Source organism: Lissotriton helveticus, chromosome 9, assembly GCF_964261635.1.
Source record: "Lissotriton helveticus chromosome 9, aLisHel1.1, whole genome shotgun sequence".
Lineage (NCBI taxonomy): Eukaryota > Metazoa > Chordata > Amphibia > Caudata > Salamandridae > Lissotriton > Lissotriton helveticus.
In genome coordinates this window covers 1,161,912,913-1,161,938,715 of record NC_136070.1, presented here as the reverse complement: position 1 = coordinate 1,161,938,715, position 25,803 = coordinate 1,161,912,913, and the positions used below count along the sequence as shown (strand labels likewise).

The window sequence follows — 25,803 nt, the reverse complement described above, 5'->3', positions numbered from 1 at the left end:
GTGGTGTGGAACCCTTACACAGCAAACAAGTAGTTAATTTTTGACTTAATGTTCTTAATCTGTTTCCTCCCTATTGAATTAATATTAAAACAAAACACCCACCAGTCGGGCTGTATGGAGCATCATCTGAGCTTTTTCTCTTCTTGGACCGGGATTTAAATACTGGATGGTCTTCATCTGATTCCAGTGAAGGATAAACTAAGGAAAATTACAACACATTAGTCAGTCAGATTTGCTCATTAAATCCGTTTTTTATAATACCAGGTAAATTGCAAGATAATCTGCATCACATTTGTGAAAAACAAAACTTGCTTCCATTGATGGCATCAACACAAAATAATAACAAGAGTGTTATGTGATGGAAAGTAAAGGTTGATGGGGCGATGGGAATGAGAAAGATGAAAAAATAAGAGTAGGGAAAAAGTGGTGTCAAAAAAGAGTGCGACTAAGTTCAGTATTCAGAAAGAGTGGTTGAGCAGATGAGGTTCTAGCTTTCTCTCTCATACTCTCCTTGTCTGATGAATGCAGATTATATATATATATATATATATATATATATATATATATATATATATATATATATATATATATATATATATCCCAGCAATCCCAGCTGGCGCAGCAATCCCAGCTGGCGCAGCAATCACAAAGCACGGACCAGAGTTACGGCTTTTCAATTCTTTATTCGCCTGTCGGTAACATGACGTTTCGGCATCCCTGTGCCTTGCTCACATGACAACGAAAGTGAGTAAGAGTGACTTATTTAAAGTGCAAGTGCTCAATTTTGATTGGATAATTCAAAAAAGTAAAAATGGAAATAGAAAACATTTTCTAAGGGGGACATCGACTGTAAAATACAGTGGCATAGCAAAACAGCCCATAATTCTAATATATTTACGTATTGACATAATCTATATACATAATACCTATCAAATATATACAATATATATACATGTAAAAATTAAAAAATGTAAAAATGAAAAAATGAAAAATATATATATACTTTTTATACTGTTGTGTCAAGAAGTTGTTACGTCCATCAAATAGTACCATATCAAGTTAAAATACATGTAATAAAATACCTCATTTGCAACTAATTAATGTATTGATAAATGGACCGGATTGAATAGTTCCTATGACTTTGTTACTACAGTATCATCTCTTTTAGTTAATTATGTATATCCTGCGTCCAACCCTGCTAATATTTCCATATTATTTAATGTTAATATCCAAAAGTGATATTACCTTATTTCCCCTAATAGCTTTACCAAATTAATAAAATAAATTTGACTTAATACAATTTATTCTGTCCACCTCTAATACCAAAGTGACTAGTGCACAATTGAAATTATTCTTATTTTTTATATAGTCTTTTTCTCAGAGATTTGTTTCTTTCCTATTTCTCCCTGTTTTTATTCAGTGTTGCTGATGCGATTGCAGACATTTCGTTACCTATACCTATTTAACTGGGCCCAGTTAATTAAAATTCTTTTATCTATACTTCACTCCTAAAGAGAACATCAGATCAATGCAGACTACGTCAGATACAAATCATATCAAAAAGACCTTGAAAATGTTCATACATTGTTACATTGGTTCTATGTAGATAATTCTACAAACTCCAATCATGTTCTGCTGACGCAAAAAACGATTCCGTTCCATGTTTAACCCATACTTCATGGCTGATTATAGCCGATTGATAGTTCGTATAATGGGAGTAAGTCCTTTATATATATATATATATATATATATATATATATATATATATATATGTGTGTGTGTGCGCGCGCATGTGTGCATGCGTGTGCGTGCATGTGTGAGTGTGTCTTTTCCATATATATTCCTATTTCTTTTTTTGAGGGAAAAAATATGGACTTCATCTTGGGAGTGCTTTGCAGGATTTCATCAATATATTCTATAAAAGTAGTGATATCTTTTAGCAATGAGCTCTTCAAATGTTGGCTGGATATAATGAAACTACACCTTTCCTATGGAGAAACGGAATTGATAATTTCCAAGACGAAGTTTGTTTTCTGCTACATTTGCACTGTCTAGTTAGCGTCAGAGTGTCAAAGAACAACTTGCAAACCTTTCATAAATATCCTTGACAACCTCAAAAGAGCGGCAAATGGCAGTGAGGTCGCAGCACTTCTCAGAACCTTCTGTAGCTTTTTACACTTCCAAGTATACCACTTTATTTAGAATCAAGTCCTGCTAAGCCGTATTATAAACGAGTGCATTGGTGCAGAGCAGACAGCTGTGTTTCTCTTGACAAAATTCTAGTGCACAAGTCAGTGCATGAGATGTAGACAATACAGCTCGGAAAGAGGAATCGGTAAGTGCTGCTCACCTTTTCTGAGCTGTGCTGCCTGCAGCTCCTGCACTAACTCAGACAGTTTCAGAGTTGAGTGGATACTCTTTTGACAATGCAATGGCTTAAGAAGAAGAGTGGCCGGATGTGCTCTGCGCCTGCACAGCCAATCATGATAAAGTCCCTGGAGAGGACTAGGAACCGTAACATGATCCCCTTTTCTGTTTTTTTCCATAATGAGCACATTCATTAACTCTTAAAATGTCAGCGTTAGTGCCTGTGTTGCAGACATCAGAGCTCATAAACAAAGGCTAGTAATTGCCTCTTTATGTTTCCGAGCTCTGCTGTCAGCAGTACATGCACTCAGACATTCTGAGTTAATGTATGCGCAGTGCATGGAAAACAGAAATGCACCGACCCCCCACCCCCACCCTCGTAGCGTTGGCACAACAGAAAGAGTGGCATCGTAATATGGCCCCTGATTTTTGTACAGGAAATAACAGGTATTTGGCACTGCCTCATTTTATGTCTCAACCACAGGTGATGTTTTCACCGCCTCTTCTTGCAGTCGAACAGAGCATGACTGACATTTTTTTTATTAACCAGAAGAGACATGCAATAAATTGGTAGGTCTGATGATTCCCTGCCCACTAGGCATTTATCAAATAGAGATGGGCTCGTCTCTTTAATCTGTGAAAGACTTGAAGAACATTTAAGTCATTACTGACCGTGCTCATGAAGTTGTGGCAGGTATCTGTGCAAGATATTCTTCTTTGGGATCAAAAAAAGTTGTGAAGTTCTGAACTTAGTAAGTCCAGATCAGGTGATCACATCAGCTGTGCTCCTGCGATGCCTTCTTGGGCATCTTTTACATTTCCGAAATACTGAATGCACAGTTTGCAGCAGCTTCAAACTTCTACGGTTGAAACCATTTTGGGGTTGTATCACGGCAGAATCACGTGCCTATACTTGGCACTTGCTACCAGTCAGGAGGATGGAGTTTGGGTCCTTCTATTTCATACAAGGATCGACTCACCAAGACGGCATTTTATTTCTGTATTAAACATTTGTTGTAGCTGCCATGATAATAGTCAGTGAATTTGTAGGTTCAGGCTCCCTTTTCACAAAACCAGGAATGTAAGTTGCATGTGCAACGTAAGGTGACGTAATTTCACGTGACAGGCCGATAAATGACAGGATATGACATAGCATGACACGAAGTAACACCACATCCTGAACCTATAGCCAGTGATGTAACATGTGGGGGGTGGCAGGAAAGGGCACAGGGGCAGTTGCCCCAGGCGCAAAATTCATAGGGGTTCCAAATTGGGGGCCCAAATTGCACCGCAGAATACTTGCCTTGCCCCGGGCACTGGCAACCCAAGCTATGCCGCTGCCTATAAACCATGGCTGACATACACCTATCTGGTCTTGTAATGTGAGGGCACAGAAGCCCACATCAAAGTAATTAAAGTGTAAACAGCAAATCTGCATCTCACAGGGATGTCCAGCAATGTAAAGAAAGAAAGTCTGTAGGTACATGGATATGTCTATCACTCTATTTACTGCCCCACTCTACAGGTCTCTACCTAAACACAGCACAGAAGTTGCCCTTATTCTGGAGGAACACATGCCAGATGCAGTTTTTTAACAGAAACCTGGCTTACGCCAGATTCCAAACCAGATATAGTACAAGCACTACCCCCGGGCTTTCAGATTATGCGGAAAGACCGTGCTTTAGGGAGAGGAGGGGGTGTGGCAATCATTTACAAAGAACAATATATATGCCGATGTACCCCTGACTTCGTCCCAGACTGTGAAAGCCTAGCCTTTTGTATTGAATTTTCCCCTAATAACTGCTTTTCTGGCACTCTTATATATCGTCCCCCAGGCCCCCTAAAGCAGTTTCATAAGGCTCTACCGCCGATTATGGCCGAGTTGGTAACAACCCCTGCCAACTTTACGCTGTTAGGCGACCTTAATATTCACTTTGATGCTGTCTCTGACCGCATTGCAATGGAGCTGTCGGATGACTTAGCTGCACTGCAATTGAAACAATTGGTCGATTCCCCCACTCACACTAAGGGCCATCTCTTGGACCCTGTTTTCAGTAACTGTACGGAGCTTAAGGTTGGGTCCACTATTTGTCTCCCCTGGACCGACCATCTACTTATCCCTATTACATGGTCTATATGGAAGGCACCCTCCTCGATTCCCACTCCAAGGAATTTCAGGAATTGGTCCAGACTTCCAGTGGAACAGTGGACCAGTAATCTTATGACTTCTAGACCCCTTCCTAATGGGGATCCTTCTGCAGCTAATACGGAATATGGCGAGTGGATTCTGAATTCCCTTGACGCCACACTTCCGCTTCGAAAAATTGCTATCAAACGGTCACGGAAGACAGCCCCCGGTACTCAGCTGAACTTAGGGGAAAAAAAACGACATTGTAGGAAATTAGAAAGAAGGTGGCGATTGGAATACTCCTCTTCTGATAAAAACATATACAGAGAGGCGATAAGATCCTACAAACAAGAGATAAAAAGTACTCAAACGACCTATTTCACAGGACAAATCATGTGGGCAAAATCGAAATCTAAAGAAATTTTTCAAATAATAAAGAGCCTCACCAAACCCCCTCTTCCCCCCGCGCCCACTGGTAAATCGACGGTCCATTGTAACGATTTGGCAGAATTCTTTTTTCAAAAAGTGCACCAAATCTATGAATCTTTTACCGCGTCTGACCTAGCTCCCTGTACCCAGGAACGGCCAATGCCGTCAGCAGCTTCCCCTCAGGCCCTAACAACCTTGGATCATTTCCCTTTACTAGAACAGGAGACCTTTGAATCACTAGCACGGCAAGTAAAGTCAGGCTCCCCTTGTGATCCAGCCCCCCCAGATGCATTGATTTCGGTAATTCATGTTGTTCTCCCCACTATTACGAACCTTCTTAATGCCTCCATATCTTCCGGCATAGTCCCTTCCACCTGGAAGCAAGCCATGGTGCGCGCACTTTTGAAAAAACGAACTTAGACCCTGGCAACCTCAATAACTATCGCCCCATTTTCCTGCTTCCTTGGGTGAGCAAAATTCTCGAGAAACATATTAACATACACCTCATGGATTTTCTCGAGAGCAACCAATTGCTTGACGCCACTCAGACGGGCTTTTGCCCTAGACATGGGACTGAGACTGCCTTACTGGCAGTCACTGAGGAAACCAGAAGGATTTTGGATCAAGGGGGATCAGTGGCAGTGGTCCTCCTTGATCTGAGCGCAGCATTTGACACGGTCAATCATGATACACTGCTGTGTCGTCTCTCTGATCTGGGAATATCAGGGAGGGCAATAACCTGGCTCAAATCCTTTCTGAGCAACAGGACCTTTCAGGTCTTTGAGGGAGATATTGTCTCCTCTAGTAAACCCCTGAGCTGTGGCGTACCGCAGGGCTCATCTTTGAGCCATGCGTTATTTAACGTCTACATGAGACCACTGGCCGAGGTCGTCCCCCCATTTGGTATTAAGATCGTTACATCTGCGGATGACACTCAGCTAGTGGTCTCCCTTGCCCAGGAAGACAGCCAATTGGCACAGAGTGGGCTAATGAAATGTCTGGAGGAAGTAAAAAGCTGGATGACGACATCCTGCCTTAAGCGTAACGGGGACAAAACTGAGTTGATGTTTCTGGGTCCCCCTACAGTAACTAACATCGACTCCCTATGGCCAGGCGACCAAGCTGTCTGCAACCTGTTTTGGCCTTCTTAGGATGTTGAAAAAAGTCCTTCCTCTTTTATCTATGGAAGCCAAGCAGATAACTATTCAAGGTCTGATCCAGTTTTGATTGGATTTTAGTAACGCTCTGTACCTGGGTGCGCCCGATTACACACTACGGAAATTGCAGATTATCCAAAACTGCACTGCCCGCACGTTGCTCCAGCTTCCGCGCAGAATGTCAGCAAAACCTGGACTCAGGAGCCTACATTGGCTCCCGGTGCAGGAGAGAATCTCCTTTAAAGCAATGTGTATCTCTCATCAAGCCTATTGGCAAAGGGGCCCGGCAATCAGCCGTGAGCTGATTATACCGTACCATCCTAGCAAACAACTCCGCTCAAGCCAGGCCTTTCTGGCCACAGTCCCCAGAATTAAGAGAACTAGTGCTGGTGGCAGGATCTTCTCATATAACGCCGCCAAGTTGTGGAACCTGCTCCCCCTTCAGCTTAGGGCTAATCCCAATCTGCTTGCTTTCCGCAAGCAACTAAAGACTTTTCTTTTTAATGCAAATAACTAGCTCTCTGAACTGACCGTTTTCAGCAGGTAGCACCACTCTTTTGTAGCGCTTGGACGCCCCAGGGCAGCAATCGCGCTGTATAAATCCCGTTTTCATTTCATTTCATTTCACTCCACTGATACCCATGCCTGGGAATGCCCTCTTTCATCACCACAGTTTATTTATTTATTTATTAAGGTGTTTTATATAGCGCTGGTCGGACCCGGGGGTATCGGAGCACTTTACAACAGTTTTAGTGCAAGAGTCATAGAATAGAGCAGTAGTATACATATTGTTTCGGAAGTCCAAGTGTGCTATGCAGCATTGAGGTGGTACGTGAGTCCTGAGATAACCTCATTGAGTGCATGTTGTCTTGGGTTAATCCTCTTTGAGGGGGGAGGGAACAGGTAGGGGTCAAAGAGCAAGGAGGAGGTAGGTCTTAGTGATACAATGTCGGGGAGGTACGGCGAGCAGGGATTTGCGTTTAGGCGGCGGCTATCTGTTTGGGAGGGAGCAGTTGAGGAAGAGGTCTTAAAGGTGTTTTTTAAATTTTGTGAAGGACGGGATAGTCCTGATATCTGCTGGGATGGAGCTCCAGATTTTAGGCACGTTTCCGGCAAAGGACCGTGCAGCGTTTTTTTGTTTGCATGTCTCATAGGGATGAGTAGTAAGGTATTGAAGCTCCTGAAGGCCCTTGTCTGACGGGCCCTCTTGAGTTTGGCGGCCAGGTAGTCAGGTTTTCCTGTGTGCAGGGCTTTGTGCGTGAGGCAGGCTGTTCTGAAGCTGGCACGCAATTCGACTGGGAGCCATTTTAGTTCTCCGAGTGCTGGTGAGATGTGATCATATTTCCCAACTCCAGTGACCATTCTGGCTGCTGGGTTGAGAGTTGTTTTGAGGGGAGAAAAAGGTGAGATTTTGTTGTACCAGTGAGGGTTGCATTCCCATAGTCGAGTCTGGGTAGCACCACTTATTGGGTGGCTTTTTTGAGGTCTTGTTGAGGTGGCCTTTGCAATGAGTGCCTAATAGGTACACCACCCACCTCCAAATCTGTGGAAAATGCTGCTTCCAGTTATAGAGGATGACAAAAGAGGAGTGGGTGTGCCAAAAGGAGAAGAATCCATCCTCCCACCTACCATTTATAACTGTCACTCATGCGGCTTGGGCACTGAAGGACCTACCTATTATCACCCATTAGATAACTGGTCCTGTTCCAAAACTAGCTAGTTCCAAAGAGAGTTAAGGGGTTCTCGAAGTTACTCTGATGCCCAATTAGCTCCAAGTATATATATATAGGTGAGCAAGGAGCGGACGCTCCGAAACACGTTGAGTGACTTTGCCTAATAAATCACGTTTGAAGGAGACAAGTTGGAGTGTTTTCTTTTGAATACATTAGAAAGCAGTTTGCTTGGATATAGGGGCTTGCAACCCTTCCACGGCCCGCCGTTGCAAACGGCTCGGGTACCGCGCTAAATATATATATATATATATATATATATATATATATATATATATATATATATATATATATATGCACGCTCCCTTTTACACCAAAAGAAAACGAGTCACTCTTACAGCGGGTGCTTTCAAACCGCGTTGGTGTCCGCGGTAACACATAACAGCTCCAAAATCCCACAAGATACCCAGCCAGGTTGATCGGGACAAATAGCACTCACAAGCACGACAGTTGCTTTCAGCAGGGGGTAGGTTGATTCAGATAGACGCGTTTCTGGAGAAAAACTCCCTTCGTCAGTATTTACATCTGTAGAACTGAATACTGTGCCCTTATCTATGTGTGTCGTGTATCATAAACACAAACGAGGGACTGCGCAAAGCGCCAAATAAGTGCCATCTTTAAATGTGCAAATACATTATTTACCAAACATTGCTTGCAAGAGTGTTACACCATCTATTAAGCCGTGTACCGGCGTGATCATCATCTTAGTAATTGCCCGCATCATTTACAATCAGAAAACTATCAATTTCCGAATTGCGTGGCTATGATGACTAAAAAACAACTTCAACCTGTGTGTCAAGTCATACATCGGACATGAAAACATCAGGAAAATCTCGCCGTGGATCGGCAATGGCAGCCCCTATGGACTGCCTACTTAAGGTGCAGCTAAATATGCAGCAATGTATTTTGCAAATATTGACAAAAAGTTAATAGAGCTGGCATCTTTCACCCCAAACCCCAGCTTATTTTCAAACATCACAATACAGTACATCTTAAAGTCAATGTTTCACACACAGTACAGATTCAATGTGCTTTTTGCCCCATCATATTCAACCCAAATGAGAGGCCAGTTCTTCTCCCATGTTCAATCCCTTAGGTGCTCTAGTCTCCAAATCTATGATATAACGAGACTCGAGTCTCCTTAGTGTGAGCAACCTGTTGCCTCCTCTTGGATTAACTTCCACTCTATCTAAACAGAAAAATCTCAAAAGGTTCCTGTCACTATTGTGTTTGATGGAGAAGTGGCGTGCCACGGGGTAAGTAAAATCCTTATTGGCTATGGCCCGCATATGCTCTAATATCCTTAGTTTGACAGGATTGATCGTACTACCCACATATCTCAGCATGCAAGGGCATACAAGACAGTAAACTGCATGGTCGGAATGACATGACATGAATTTACTGATCTTTTTCCCTCCAATATGCCCAGGAACCTCATAGCTTAAAGTTCTTTTGCTAGAGATGCAGGCCTTACACTTTCCGCAAGGGAAGAAGCCTTTGGCATCCTTTAGTGTACCCTGTCGCTTCTCAATGGGTCGTAAATAGCTATGAACTACTTGGTCGCGAAGTGATCTCGCCTTCCTGTATGTAATTAATGGCATGTTAGATATGTCAGAACCAATGATCGGGTCTGCTTTCAAAATATGCCAATGTTTTGACAGAACCGTTCGTAATTTGTGGGAGTCCGCAGAGTAAGAGGTAATCATGCGGAATTTGCCTTCTGTTGTGGGGGCTTGCTTTTTAGTGAAAAGACTAGAGCGAGGAACGCTTCTAACCTTATTCAAGGTCTCTCTTAAAAGATGGGGACTGTATCCTCTTATCACGAACCTCTCCATAGATTCCAAGGCTGCTTTTTCAAAACATTCATCCTGGCTGCAATTGCGTTTTAGCCGCAGAAATTCCCCGTATGGAATGTTGTTAATTAATTTACGGGGGTGACTACTGGACGCGTGTAAAACGCTGTTCCCAGCAGTAGGTTTGCGGTACAGATTGGTGCAAATGTGCCCATCCCTAATACTCACTTCCAGGTCTAAGTAATTAACTTTTTCCCTGTTTATATCTCCAGTGAATCTCAAATGAAATTCATTGTCATTGAGCATTGTAATATACTGATTTGCTTCCTCAATCGAACCATTCCATACTAGGAACAGGTCATCAATATGCCTGCTCCATAGTACCACCTTAGAGTTCCAGGTGGAAAGTCTGGGGGCCCAGGCTACCTGCTCCTCCCACCAGCCGACGAATAAATTCGCGTAGCTGGGGGCGAAGCAGGATCCCATGGCTGTGCCAGTCAGTTGGCGGTACAAGGTGTCCTGAAAGAGAAAAATGTTATTGCGTAAACAGAATGCAATTAATTCTAATAGCATCCTATTATGTACTGCATATTTAAGCTCTCTCTTGTTGAGGAAGTACTCTATGGCATGGAGGCCCTGGTCATGGTCTATGGAAGTGTATAAACTCGTTATGTCCAGGGTAATCAGTATGTAGGATGGTTGCCAGTTCAAAAGTTCCACCTTCTCTATAAAATCCGTGGTGTCTCGGATGTATGATTTCAAAGACAGCACGGAACTGAAAAGGTGGTGGTCTAAGAATTTGGAGAGGTTCTCCGTCAATCCTCCCATGGAAGAGATTATGGGTCTCCCAGGGGGGTCATTGATGTCTTTATGGACCTTGGGAAGATGGTAAAAACAAGGTAACACAGGGTTGGTAGTCTTGAGAAAAAGATATTCCTCCAGATCTAGCATCTGTTTGTCATGCCATTTCTTGAGTAAAACATAGAGATCATTCATGCTGGATAGATAATCTTGTTTCTTTATTATGGCATAGCAGGAAGCATCCTGCAGTTGACGCATAGCCTCAGCCACATATTTTGTCATGATGACAACGTTGCCTCCCTTGTCGGAGGGTTTGCACACAATATTTTCGTCATCCATGATGGTCTTGATGGCTAAATGTTGTTCCTTGGTGGTATTGAATTGTATTCTCCGGTTCTCTTGTGTGGTTCTCATGGCCATCAGATCCCTTGTGACTATTTCGGAAAAAATATCAATCGAATCCACCGCAGAGCTTAAATATGCAGTACATAATAGGATGCTATTAGAATTAATTGCATTCTGTTTACGCAATAACATTTTTCTCTTTCAGGACACCTTGTACCGCCAACTGACTGGCACAGCCATGGGATCCTGCTTCGCCCCCAGCTACGCGAATTTATTCGTCGGCTGGTGGGAGGAGCAGGTAGCCTGGGCCCCCAGACTTTCCACCTGGAACTCTAAGGTGGTACTATGGAGCAGGTATATTGATGACCTGTTCCTAGCATGGAATGGTTCGATTGAGGAAGCAAATCAGTATATTACAATGCTCAATGACAATGAATTTCATTTGAGATTCACTGGAGATATAAACAGGGAAAAAGTTAATTACTTAGACCTGGAAGTGAGTATTAGGGATGGGCACATTTGCACCAATCTGTACCGCAAACCTACTGCTGGGAACAGCGTTTTACACGCGTCCAGTAGTCACCCCCGTAAATTAATTAGCAACATTCCATACGGGGAATTTCTGCGGCTAAAACGCAATTGCAGCCAGGATGAATGTTTTGAAAAAGCAGCCTTGGAATGTATGGAGAGGTTCGTGATAAGAGGATACAGTCCCCATCTTTTAAGAGAGACCTTGAATAAGGTTAGAAGCGTTCCTCGCTCTAGTCTTTTCACTAAAAAGCAAGCCCCCACAACAGAAGGCAAATTCCGCATGATTACCTCTTACTCTGCGGACTCCCACAAATTACGAACGGTTCTGTCAAAACATTGGCATAATTTGAAAGCAGACCCGATCATTGGTTCTGACATATCTAACATGCCATTAATTACATACAGGAAGGCGAGATCACTTCGCGACCAAGTAGTTCATAGCTATTTACGACCCATTGAGAAGCGACAGGGTACACTAAAGGATGCCAAAGGCTTCTTCCCTTGTGGAAAGTGTAAGGCCTGCATCTCGAGCAAAAGAACTTTAAGCTATGAGGTCCCTGGGCATATTGGAGGGAAAAAGATCAGTAAATTCATGTCATGTCATTCCGACCATGCAGTTTACTGTCTTGTATGCCCTTGCATGCTGAGATATGTGGGTAGTACGATCAATCCTGTCAAACTAAGGATATTAGAGCATATACGGGCCATAGCCAATAAGGATTTTACTTACCCCGTGGCACGCCACTTCTCCATCAAACACAATAGTGACAGGAACCTTTTGAGATTTTTCTGTTTAGATAGAGTGGAAGTTAATCCAAGAGGAGGCAACAGGTTGCTCACACTAAGGAGACTCGAGTCTCGTTATATCATAGATTTGGAGACTAGAGCACCTAAGGGATTGAACATGGGAGAAGAACTGGCCTCTCATTTGGGTTGAATATGATGGGGCAAAAAGCACATTGAATCTGTACTGTGTGTGAAACATTGACTTTAAGATGTACTGTATTGTGATGTTTGAAAATAAGCTGGGGTTTGGGGTGAAAGATGCCAGCTCTATTAACTTTTTGTCAATATTTGCAAAATACATTGCTGCATATTTAGCTGCACCTTAAGTAGGCAGTCCATAGGGGCTGCCATTGCCGATCCACGGCGAGATTTTCCTGATGTTTTCATGTCCGATGTATGACTTGACACACAGGTTGAAGTTGTTTTTTAGTCATCATAGCCACGCAATTCGGAAATTGATAGTTTTCTGATTGTAAATGATGCGGGCAATTACTAAGATGATGATCACGCCGATACACGGCTTAATAGATGGTGTAACACTCTTGCAAGCAATGTTTGGTAAATAATGTATTTGCACATTTAAAGATGGCGCTTATTTGGCGCTTTGCGCAGTCCCTCGTTTGTGTTTATGATACATGACAAACATAGATAAGGGCACAGTATTCAGTTCTACAGATGTAAATACTGACGAAGGGAGTTTTTCTCCAGAAACGCGTCTATCTGAATAAACCTACCCCCTGCTGAAAGCAACTGTCGTGCTTGTGAGTGCTATTTGTCCCGATCAACCCGGCTGGGTATCTTGTGGGATTTTGGAGCTGTTATATATATATATATATATATATATATATATATATATATATATATATATATATTTATTTATTTTTATTTTTTCTTTAGAATCTTGGAGCTTTTGAGTACTAAACCTGCATGTTTTATCAGTGTGCAGCCATGTCCCAAAGCAGGGGCATAATGTTTTATGTTATGTTGTAATACATAACTGGTATTACTTTAGTTTACTGTCTGCCCTTAGTGTGGCCTTGTACCATTGATAATTCATGCTACCACTACCATTACACCCGAATATAAGCATTGTTGTCATTCAATTTAGGTGTCAGTCTGCATTTAAACACAGAGGCTTATTTAGCAGAGATATATGCACCATGTTAGTGGAAGTTTTGTCTGAGAAAAAATGTGTTTTTCTGAAAAAATAAGCATTTTTTGCCAGATTCAAAAATAGGTCTATGGCATGACAATGGGCATTTTTTCAATTCAACCAGAAAACCTGTTGATGCTGCGTCTGATGCAACACTAAACATACTGCAGATGTCTTACACATATGATTACATGGTTTCCTCTGCTGAACCGCCTGTACATGGCACCTGCTTTTGTTGTAGGTTGTCTGGCTCATACCATCTGTTCAGAAGTGCTACTTCAACTGACAAGGGTGACTGCTTGGGTATAACAACTATACTCACCAAAATCAGAATCCTTAAAACAGGCATCCATGTGGTCCTGGTCCTCATAGTCATCAATGTCGATGATGTGTTTTATTGTTTTCTTGATAACACGTTTGCTTACAGTCTTGTTGCTGGCAGATTTCTTGGAGTTTTGAGTTGAGAGGCTGTTATTTTTAGCTTGGTTTGCACTCCAAGGCGACTGTATACAGGAATCTGAAGAGGAGAGGTTTGCCATGGATAACATGCCTTGGATTGCTTCCTGTGTGCTGGGTGATGCAGGTGGTTGACTGAATCAGAACATTAAAAAATACAGAAATGTTAGTAATTGGAGCATTTCTGACCCTTAATCACAGAATTTAGATCCGATTCAGAAAGAACAGATAATGATAAAAGAGACTGCACAGGATAACTAAAAAGCAAAGAAGTCTGCAGCCAAATCCACAAATTCAACTGTGAATACATTTACGGTTTCAAGGATGATTACTGTGCCTTGTTTGACAAACTGACTAACATCAACACAATTAGGACAAAATATAAAAATAGAATATTATTTGACATTTTAGCAACTACTATCTACATTTTCTGACTGATATCCAGGCGAGGTGCTTGGTGAATCGCACTCTTATAAGACATTGTTTATTTCAAGAGCTGCATTAATGCTTTCCAAAAGTAAATAATTAACACATGCTCAATAAAGACTGCATATACATTTTTATAAACAATGTATTCACCAGCATGACAACAAGTGCAGAATTTTGTGCTATGACCAGGGTCACTGCAGAAAAAAAAACCTGAAAACGTGTATGCTTCCGGGGTTACTGGTAAAGCAAAAATATGAGAGACTCTCAGAACAGCAGGTTGTCCTATTGTTGCTCCTGTATTGCTGTGGCACGTTTTCCACCACCAATTTCAGGGCCACGCTGTTGCCAGCATCGTTCTTTAAAACTCCCAGATTTTTATGGTATGCCACAGCAACAGATAAATTGGTGAGAATTCATGTTTACCATTAGTAGTATGGAAAACACTGAAGCTTCGCGTCTGCAAATTTCATTAAAATACTGAAAAAAAACGTACCAAACTTTAGAAATTAAATGAAATGTAACATTTTTTCTAAAACAAAAATGTAAGAGAAACACATCATCAAAATTGTTTGTGGCGGGAGAAAAAAAACATGCATGTTTAGTTTTTGTGGCATTTTATTCAGAAAACAATGACTGGAATATCTTCATGATACTTTTTGGGAGTTACAGTGTTGAAAAAAGTCCAGAAAATTTACTTTTTACATGCAAATTTTCCCACGAAGTCAGGAGACATAGTTGTTCAAAACATTTTCATCAACAGCAAAATTTGTGGAGGCAGTGCATGAAAAATGCAGTAATTTCTCACACGTTTCAGTTTCTCAATAGCCACACATATTTTGTGGGAAGATTTCCAGTCTAGAAACCCAAATAAATGTACTCCTGTCACAGGGAGAAGTGCCTATCCAGGGTGAGAAAAGCAGACAATACCCTGTTTTATGTGAGGTTATAGTGTCAGGACTTCTGCGAAGAGAAACATGTTTTGCCTGCACAGAAAAAAAAGTATATGTGCAAATGTACATTTTTGCATGACTGACTAATGCAGATTTTCCACCGAGTACAAAATATGATTGAATGAAGCCTTTTGAGCAGCAGGAGCACCTACTCCAGTATATTTCCAAAAGTACTCATGGGAGTCTTTGTAAATCTTCAAAAAGTCAGATATCCTCTTCAAATGTAGGGGTAAACCTTTGGGAACAGACTTCTGACTTTCACCAACTTTACCTCACAATCAGCTTCTGCTTCTTACATGTACGCGAGGGATTCCTATTTACCAAAAACATCAACTATCTCATTTTAAGACACAAATAAAGGAAGGCTCTTGCTGAAGTTGTTTATTCCATGGATTGTGTGTCAATTATCAGGTTGGATTGACAACTTTTAAACAGCAATCTGCATTTGTGAGATCAGATGCATTAATTTATTATAACCATGACTCTCTTATTCTTTAGTTCATGTAAGGCTAACTCATCCTAATGATACTTTGCAGCTGGCAGTATTAAATTAAATCTATGCTTTTATATTGTTAATTTGTTTCCCTATTTCAAGAACCTGTTTCATTTATTCTGACAATCAAATGTAGAATAATGAGCTTGTTGTGTTTCTGTTGTTTGCATCTTCCACACTTATCACACCAAGAATGTTGGCGCCCAGACTATCTCCACCAGCACTCCTGCGCCTTCCATCAGAACTGCATGTTAGCCTATTGCCCACACAGATGAGGTAGAAGTTCCTGGCCATTCATGGTGCAGCACCAAATCTACCAGCAGTGACCCAGGCCCTACCAAAATCCGTAACTTGTGAACAATCACCACCAGGTGCTGATCAGGGCCAATTTCAAGCCTGCAATGAGGTCCAAGGGACATTGCTGAGAAATGATGGGCAACATGTAGTGGAAGCATTCGGCAAGCACTCCTAACATGAGAAATATAGTTGTGCTACTACTGTCAGTGTGACAGCTAATAAACTGGTCTTTGCTACCATACTCTAAATGCACATATATGTGGTTGTTGATTTATTAGTTAGTGATCAAGTGGAATGTTATATTTTTACATTAAAACTTGCAGAAGGCAGCCATTATCATTTCAGAAGTCACCAAAGGAAAGGAGTTATAAGAATAATGTGTAAAATAATTTTTTGTCCACTGTCAGGGAAGGCGTCTTTCTAACCAAAGACAATCCTCCCCTAGGATTGAACTGTTGTGCTTTCATGATATTGCAGCAAGGTAATGAGCAGGTTGTCATACATAGTCATACATAGTTAAGTATAGATTTACTATTCTTAGTGCCACATCTTCAGATTTTACACACACAAAACCACAGAAATCCTACAGTTATACTTATCTCAAGAAACTATAACTCTTGCCTTTAGGTAACTAACTATAACTTGTGCTACCACCATGAACAGTTTTTCATCATTAAATTCATTGCAAATGTTGCAGTTATATTATGAATGATGTCCTACAAGATGTCATTACTGATCTAATATATGGGGTAAAGTGGAAGTGCACGGCGAGGGCGCTAGTTATAGTACCTTAGGGCAAAAAGTTATTGTTTCTTGGGATTAGTAAAATCTGAACCTAACTATAACATCTGTCTAACCTTTCATTTTGTTTTGTGAATTTCTTTAATTATATTTTCAAATTATAACGTCCTTGTAACCTTTGTTTCTTTCAGTGGATTTCTAGGGTTTTTAAACGTTAGGAAATATTTAATTACCTTACATTAATTCAACCCCAGCCGCGCAAGGCTGAGGCCTAGCCTGTGGCCTGGCCCTGCAACCAAACTCTACAACCAACCTCCGTAGGCACCCAATCCTGCACCACACATGGCCTTTGGCCAGGCTCTGGGGTCAACCCCCCCCGTAGGCGCCCTACCCCACATTACCAAAAGGGGAGGGGAGGGTAGGCCCAGGACCGATTTTGGCCCTGGAGAACCCATCCCAAGAGACCAGGCAAATTTGTGAAAGGGAGGGGCCACATGGCCCCCCTTCCTGGGCTGAATATTGCCCCAGGGACCTTATTATCTGGGGCCCGGTCATTCCAAAATAGGAAAAGAGGAGGGGCACTTAGTGCACAATTTTGTGTACTGTGGGCAGAGCCTAAATTCCACTTCGAATCCCATTACTTTGGCATGCAGGGAGCAGCAAGAAATACGATTCCCTATGTGCAGTAACAATTGTTTCATCTGTTTTCCTGCCCGCTTGACAGCATCCAGGAAAACAGGTGAAATGCCTGCTCCAGGAGAGCAGAAGCTGTTTTTCTGATTCCACCCACAGAAAGCTAACTTACTGTTTGCTCTTGCTAGGTGGGAGCTGTCAAAGCTACCACTAAGTGACAGCAAACAACTGCGTCCCAAGGGTGGGCACCTCAGGGCATTGGGAGCTGCCCCTGGAGGGTGGCAGTCCCCAGGGTCATTATTGGCTCAGCCCAGCCTCCCCACTTTGTTTTTTTAGGGCCCCCTTCCCACTTACAAACCAGCCAAAGCCCGGGGAGGTGATGTCCTTAGAGTTGTATATGGCCTGGGAGGGAAACCATGTGGCTCCCTCTCCCTACTTAATTTTTCCATGGCCCTGGGAAGGGGATGGTCCCCGGTGCATAAATGATGCCCATGAGGGGGCCCGCACATTTAAAGGTTCAGCACGGGTAGGTAGCAGTCCCCAGGGCTGTAAGCGGCCTTGGGAGGGTGGCCCTCCTTCACCACATTTTTGTTGTGCCCTGGGGAGGTGGCAGTCCCCGGAACCAAGATTGGCCATGAGGAAGGGGACTGTGTGTGCACCCCTTCCCAAAATATTAATTATAAATTGCCCCCGGACCTGTCCCACCCAGGGGCCCAGTTTAAACAAGTGCAGGAGACCGCGCTTTAATTATTATTATTTTTTTTGCTGGAATTTGCGGATCTCTGCGCTTTTTCTCATAGACATCTTTAAAAAATGCTTATTGACATGACAGGGTTCTGGGAGACCACACCACCAGTCCTGGGGGGCCAGGGGTCAGGGTATTTCTTTCCTGCCCCCATCTCTTTATTTTAACTTTTCCTGGGGGGAGCTCATCTGAGTACCAACATGTCAGCATGAGATCTGTCGGTTCCGCAGAGGATTCGCATCCCGAGATATGTATATTTATTTTTTCTTAAGTAACTCAAAAACTGCTGAAAGGATTTACACAAATTCACAAAAGGGGCTCTTATAGACCAAGAGCTACCTTCCTGCCAAATTTATTGTAATTCCGTTCAGCAGTTCGGGCTGTAGCCGTCTCGAAAGTTTCCTACGGAAATGAACATGGGGAAAACGCATTTTGGAACCCCCTTCTTTTTCTCGGCCCGCTTGAAGGATCACCCCAAAACAGTCCATGGAGAACTAGACAAAGCAGTTTACTTTTTTGGAAAACTTTTGTGATGATTCGTCAAACGGCGCCAAAGGTACTAGAAAACAAAAAACGCTTTTCCTATGGAAACAAGGTCTTAACTATAACTACATATTGGCAACCGCAAGTGTGTGATTATATATACATAGACAACACATTTGCATTTGAAATGGATAAAAAAACTGTGGTCGATTTTGTGGGGGAATTAAATGAGAACAACTTGAATTTGTCCTTCACTAGCAATATAAACAAACAAGCAATGGCATAGCTGATAGGTCTCGCCTTTGGGACCTTCTAAGTGTTTAGTTATCCAGCACAAAATCCTTGGTGCAACAACATCAACTGTTGCATGTCTAAACACTTATAAGGTCCCAAAGACAAGACCTATTGGCTATGCCAATGCTTGTTCATGTTATAGTTACAATGTCTTCCATATTGCTGTGTAAAGTACTTCATTTTAGACCAATTAGATTTGCACAGCACTATTATAATGTCTACCTTGGTTACTTGCCTGCATTGGGTCAAATTGAGAGCACTTATTTGATTACGCTAAGATTTTAAATTTAATGAATGGTTGCGGGGAGGTGTTCTGCAAGTACAGTGCTGTCATGAACCACAAAAGCTGAAGTCATTCAATGCTAGTCAAGCCAGTGGCTATCCCTTCTTGAGGGCGTGGCAGGCCTAGGAAGCTGGCCCCACCCCCTTGCTGAGTTAGCGCCATTTTTAAAAATATGAATGTGTGTGTTTCTTACAATTGGCAGTACTGCATTGCAGCCTCAAGTCTTTCACACAAAATGGAGAACTGTCTATTAATTAGAGCAGACATGACTACAAGCCCCTCCTGTAAGTGTAGCTGCTCTAGAAAGAGTTCTGCGTCTCAGCCAAATCGAACCCCTGCTCAAATTAAGTACTGGGTGTTCAGCCAGACTTAAAGCAACCAGAAATGCAAATAAATATTCTACTTCAAAGCAAACACTCATCCCTACACAGAAGCCTGCATTGAGAACGTTTTTGTTATTTGCTCCGTCTTCCCAATGACCCCTTCTGTCATCTTGCTCAAGTCTCGTGTTACATTTTTATGAGCCTCCTAATTTGCAGGGTGCCTCACTGCAATCTCTTTGAAATCCTTCAGTCTCCTAAAATGGAATGCAAATTACCAAAAACTCATGGGATGCTTACGCAGAATTGAGTGATTAGGATGCATTCTAAATGCAGCCAGCTTGCTGCTGTTCCCCTGTGTGCCACTCCTGTGAATCGATGCTACCCCTGACTCTGGAGCCCCATCAAGCTCACTGGAGACACTGGACTAAGTATTCTGTAAGAAGTCCCTTGCTGCATCTTCCTTGCTACACATTTTTACCTCTGAGCCCGCAGCAGCAGAGGGAGGGAGAATAGAAGAATGTTCATTTCCATTGGTGCTTCAATTTTCTGGGGACCTTGGGCAATAGAAATCGGGATTCTAGAAAGACCCGCCCACTCAGAGTTCATTTGACTTAAGTGCAGGACTGGTCTGCCGGGACATTTTGAAATGGATTATTGCCTCTGCAAGAATGACCGATTGGTGCTGGGGCACAGTTGCGTGTTCCTGCCATGTAAAGAGACTGCCATATGCCTACGGTTTCTTTAGGAATTTCCATAGCCGGGTGATGGGTTAATTCAAAATGGCCACCAGCAGAGGCAAATGTGTCCAAGTAGATTGTAGAAACCAGTATATAGTGTGCTAATGGGGTTGTGGGCAGGATAGAATGGCACAATATAGCTGAATTGTTGCCGAAAGAGCAGATGTGTTTGTTCATTAAAAGTAACAACTTCTCTGCATTAGGTTGCCACCAGGGACTGGCTGGGAGTGGAGAAGTTTAGATTTATAAAGAATTTCCAATCTGAAGGTAAAAAGACTCTGATAAAACCTCTTGAAGCATGTTGTGCTCCCTGCAATTGTCTCAGTTAGAGCCCATATTCAAAGCAGGGGTCATATTTCTTTTTAATTCTGAGACAAGAGCCTGTCCAGTTGGGCCACTTAAAGTTCTGTTTGATCTAAAGTAGCTTTGAGTTAGCAGAACAGTTTGACTGATGTTTTGCTGTGTCTGCCTGCAGGTAATCTAAAACACGTGGACGCGAAAGTGAAAGCGCTCAGGCTGGAGAACTGTAACGTGATCCTGGAGTGCAGCCTGGAATTCAAGTGGTACACTGGCGCCCCTGCTCACTCCGCTCGCTCCGAGACATATACGGTAGGGGAGTAAACATTTAAAGAAAAGGCGGGACATACCCACGCCTTTGCCCATTTGCGTGCTTTTATTTGTGAAAGCCAGACGCAATGGCCAATCAAATGTGTGAGTGTAAACAAATCCACACAGAAAAGTTGAAAGGAAGTTGGGAGTGCTTACAAGAAGCCTCCCATAGAGCAACTCATGCGCACTGCGCTAGGCTCGACCTAAAAAGAAATAGAGTTTTTGAAATTACATCTAGAGGCATTTAAAAACAAACTGGAAACTAAATTATATCAGAAAAAGACTGCCCGAAACAGCCTATTACATGCCTCCAGTGACCATCTGCAAACTCGAATTCTCAGCATAACATATGGGAAATTCTTAAGAGCTAAACGAAACTCTAGCTAACAAGAACATTTTTACATGGAATCTAGATGTATGGCCAAAAGATTTCTGGAAAGAATATATTCCAAAAAGATCATAGAATTGGCTAGAAAGAAGGCAAATACAATCACAGGACAAGATCTACTCCTTAAAGTCAAATAAGTGACTGAAAGTCCCACTTTCAGATATATAACTCCTCACAGCACAGGCTCCCAGGGAATCAGACAGGTTTTTAAAAAACATTGGCATGTTCTAAAAACACATAACATTCTTAGCAAATATCTTGACAATCATCCTTAATTAACTTTTAGGAAGAGTAAATCCCTTAAGGATATGCTTTGTAGGAATATGCAGTCAGACAAATTATTGCCAAATCAGGTGAAGGGTTTAATGGGATGCATGAAGTGCAAAGCATGTAAATACACAGAGAATGCAAAAAATTTAAAATTGAACAGTGGATAATAGAGAATTTGAAATCCATCAACATCTAACATGTCATTCGGACTTCGGTGTATATTGTCTCAAATGTCCTTGCAACAAGTATTACATTGGTAGCACTATAAATAAGGCCAAGTTACGAGTATTAGAACATATGAGAGCCATCACTAATGTGAACAAACAATTTCAGGTAGCTAGACATTTTGAGACCAAACACTCTAGTGAGGCAAATCTACTCAAATTGTATGTACTTGACAGAGTACCTACAGATGCAAGGGGAGGCAATAGGGTTTTGGAACTGATACGCCTCAAATCGAGGTATATTATTGAGTTCCAAACCACGCATCCCATTGGCCCGAATCACGATGAGGAGCTAGCTGACCATTCAGGATAATCTGGCATTTTCTGTGAATGTTGAATCTGGCATTGTAATTAATGCATGTTGTCCCGTACAGGTATATATATATTTAAAGTATTTTAAGATTAAGTTTCAGGGATTAGTGTGGGCACATATTTTTAATAATGTTTAATTGTTTCTATTTGCTGCAGTTATGAATCGAGGTCTGACTAAAGTTCCGAAAACTGCAACAGAATGCAAAAATATCTGATTTGATTGCTATTATGGACTGTGAATTTGTTTAAATCTGTTTGTTTTTGAAGGGGAGATACCCTATTTGATTGGTCCATTGTATTTGGGTTTCAGAAAATGCCCATTAGGGCACAATTGTACATAAAGTGACAGGACCATAAAATTCAATATAACAAGTTGTAAACTGTGAATCAGGACAGTACGTCATGAGTGTATCTTTTTGAAAAGCTAAGGCAGCACATCATTAAGTTTGATGTGAGGCATATATTGCGTTTATGAAAATCAGTTTTGTTCAAATAATTTACATGGTGGTGTACTGTAACCATCACGCATCCTTGTTAGTGAACATTTTAATGTTTTGAAAACTAGTAGCTTTTACGTAACAAACTGGTGCCCAAACAAACACTGTTTTTAAGTAGATCTGGTCGGGCCAAAACAGTCCTCTTTCTACCTGTATAATTTTTCTTCTCTTTTCACCACGGAGTATATTAATTGGTTGAATTGGTATTTGACCCTTTCCTGTGATCAGGGAGACCCGGATCTCCGAAACTCATTGGGAAAGATGTGAATTTGTGTTGCATACTCTTGAATAAAAAAAAGTATTTCTAAATATAATATGAGGGGACCTGTGGATTATTTTGGAGTGTAACTGAGCACCAAAGTGTGTTTGGACTCTTTCGGCACCACAAGCCGAACCACAGGTAACCGGACTCAGTGGCTGGGGAAAGTGAGAAAATAGCAATTATATATATATATATATATATATATAACTATATATATATATATATATAATAATAAAACCATTTATTGAGTGCCTGGTTACACTGAACAGTGTGTCCCCGCACTATAGAACCCCATCATTAAATCATCAGACCAGCCAAACCAGTAGAATCTCTAACACGACACAGACCACTAATCTATAGGGAAGAGATGTGTCTTAAGTTTCATACGGAATCTCCTCTCGGAGGGTTCCATCCGTAATTCAAGGGGCAGTCTATTCCAATAGGAGGCCGCTAGGTAACAAAATGAACGCCCGCCCATTTTGGCTTTAAAAATGCGAGGAACAGCATGCTACCCAGTGACCTTAAGTGACGTTTTGGGTGGTGGATGTTGAGGAGCTTGTTCAGATAAGGAGGTCCTTTCCCTTGTGCAATTCGATGGGAAATGCACATGGCCTTGAAAAGTATACGTTTCTTTATAGGAAGCCAGTGCAATTTGGATAATGCATCTTTCCCTGAAGCTCTGCGTGGGAGGTTGAGAACTAGGCGGGCAGCCATATTCTGGACTCTTTGTAGTTGTCTCAAACCTTTTTGGCTCAGCCCTATAAGTAGGGCATTGCCATAGTCAAGATGGGGGTGACTAAGGCATGGACAAGGGATTTCCTTGAACTCATCGGTACTAGGTCCAGGACCTTACGCAGGATTTTGAGGACTGCGTAACATTTGCCAGTAACCTTTTCGATATGCTTCACATACGAAAGTTTGGTATCTAGTATCATTCCCAAATTCTTGGCTGAATCCGTAGGGACAGGGGTCTGACCAAGTTCTGCTGGCCACCAGTCTGATGACCATGCTGAAGGAGCCTTACCAATGAGCAACACCTCAGTCTTGTCTCCATTCAGACGCAGACAGTTGTTGTTCATCCAGCTCGCTACAGCTGAAAGACAGGCTGAAAAGTTGATAGCTGTCTCTTCACCATCTTGACTGAGTGTGATCATCAGTTGCGTATCATCGGCGTAAGTTATAATATTAACACCGAAGGACTCAACTATACGTGGAAGGGGTTCCATGTACAGGTTGAACAAGGTAGGGCTCAAACTTGAGCCCTGTGGAACCCCGTGCTTCAGCTGTCTGGGAGTAGACTTGAATGGCGGGCAGTGAATTTGGAAACTTCTATTTTCCAAAAATGACTTTAGCCACTCATATGCATCTCCTTCAACTCCGATCTCTGATAGACGTGACAGCAGCGTGGAGTGGACACAGTATCAAAAGCTGCGCTTAAGTCAAGTAACACAAGCGCTGCTGTCTGGCCTTTGTCAGCTATTTGCCTCAGCAGTTCTGTTGAATAAAGGACTGCCGATTCAGTAGAATATTGAGCTCTGAAGCCTGATTGGGTAGGGTGAAGGAATCGCCCTTGCTCCAGATATTCCATGAGCTGTATGTTCACAATTTTTTCTGCCACTTTCATACAGAAGGGCAACAGAGAGATTGGGCGAAGGTTCTGAAGTTGAGACACGTGCAAGTTAGCTTTCTTTTTTAAAGGAATAACCTGAGCTCTTTTCCAAGGTTCAGGTACCTGCTTTTCAAGGAAGGAGAGGGAGATGAGATGACTTATGTGATTTAATAAAACATCTGTGATGTCAGTGAAGCATTTAGGTGGAACAGCATCATTAGGTGAGCCTGATTTCACACTTTTAACAATGCGGAGCATTGACTGACAGTCTGGCATCACAAAACTGTTTAAGCGCATAGTTCTGTCCGGGCAGCTGTCTGTCATTTTCCCCTGTATAGGAATCGCAGGTATTTTAGTAAATGAAGCGTGTATTGTGTCCACTTTGTTTATGAAGTGATCTGCAATGGAGTTGCATAGTTCATTGGACAGCGTATCGTGGGCCAATAATCTGTTGGGGACCGTTATTTCTTTATATATGGCAAAGAGTTCTTTGGCAGGATTGTTCGCATTCGAAATTCTATCGTTGAAACATTTACTGTTTGCTGCTCTGATCATTTTTGAGTATTTGCTTAGTTCAGTTTTGTAAAGTTGTTTACTCCCTGTATTATATTCTCTTCTCCAGAGGCGTTCCAATCTTTTGCATGTGGCTTTGGCCCTTTTTAATTCGTCAGTGAACCAAGGAAACGTTTTATTACTTCTTACTGGGATTTTAGTAGTCCAGGGTGCGACTTTATCCAATGCCTTTTCCGTCCATTCTTCATAAGCCGCCCACCTTTTGGACAGGTTATCACTCAAGGGAGGGGGATTTTCCAATAAGGCCAGCCTGTAGGCTTCTTGCGTAAATCTCTTCCAATTCCTGCGCCTATGGGACAGGGATTTACGGAATTTCGTAGTGTTAGGGACGTGAGAGATTTCGAAGGCAATAAGTTTATGGTCTGACCAAGGAATTGTGAAGGGAGGGGCAGTCAGAATGGAATTCCAGTTAGCAAAGAGAGGGTCGAGTAGATGGCCTGATTGATGTGTAGGCGTAATAAATTGCAGTTCTAACATCCTGGATTTGAGTGCCCCTAGAAGAGTTTGTGCTTCTATGCACTCTGTATTCTCAAAATGAATATTTAAGTCCCCCATCAGAAGAAAGTGGTTGTATCTAACTGCTGGTTGAGTAATTGCGTCCAATAAGCTGTCACAAAAAGTTGTATATATATACATAAATGTGGTGTTCAGCATAATAAACATGTAATTATCTATATATACTCACCTTGTTGATATTTTGTCCACCTGCATTTCTGCTGCATGATTAAGGTAGCAGAACATTAAAATCTCACTATTCTGGTACCATACCATGACTTAGAACACCTCTTCTGTTATCATTTGTTTCTGTTAAGGTGGCAATGGAGATAAACTATAGTAAATAACATCAACACTGCTGTATTTTGGTGTCAACCCACCAATTTCCTAAGTGAATCTTTGCATTTTTTCTTTCACAGAAAATTAGAGTATGTCATTGCCATCCATTTACAACCAATGCTATGTTGCCTATTACAATGT

The 25,803-nt window shown here is 41.9% G+C and overlaps 1 protein-coding gene across 2 annotated transcripts in view; it reads right to left on the bottom strand.

Annotated features, from left to right (window-relative positions):
* PHF2 (PHD finger protein 2) overlaps positions 1-25,803 on the bottom strand; it is a 506,159-nt gene that overhangs the window by 37,602 nt on the left and 442,754 nt on the right. For both annotated transcript variants that reach the window (XM_078661615.1, XM_078661616.1), the window contains exons 18-19: positions 13,543-13,811; positions 103-198 (exon numbers count right to left, since the gene is read on the bottom strand). In XM_078661615.1, coding sequence (XP_078517741.1) covers positions 103-198; positions 13,543-13,811 — 365 coding nt within the window. The remainder of the gene's footprint in view (positions 1-102; positions 199-13,542; positions 13,812-25,803) is intronic.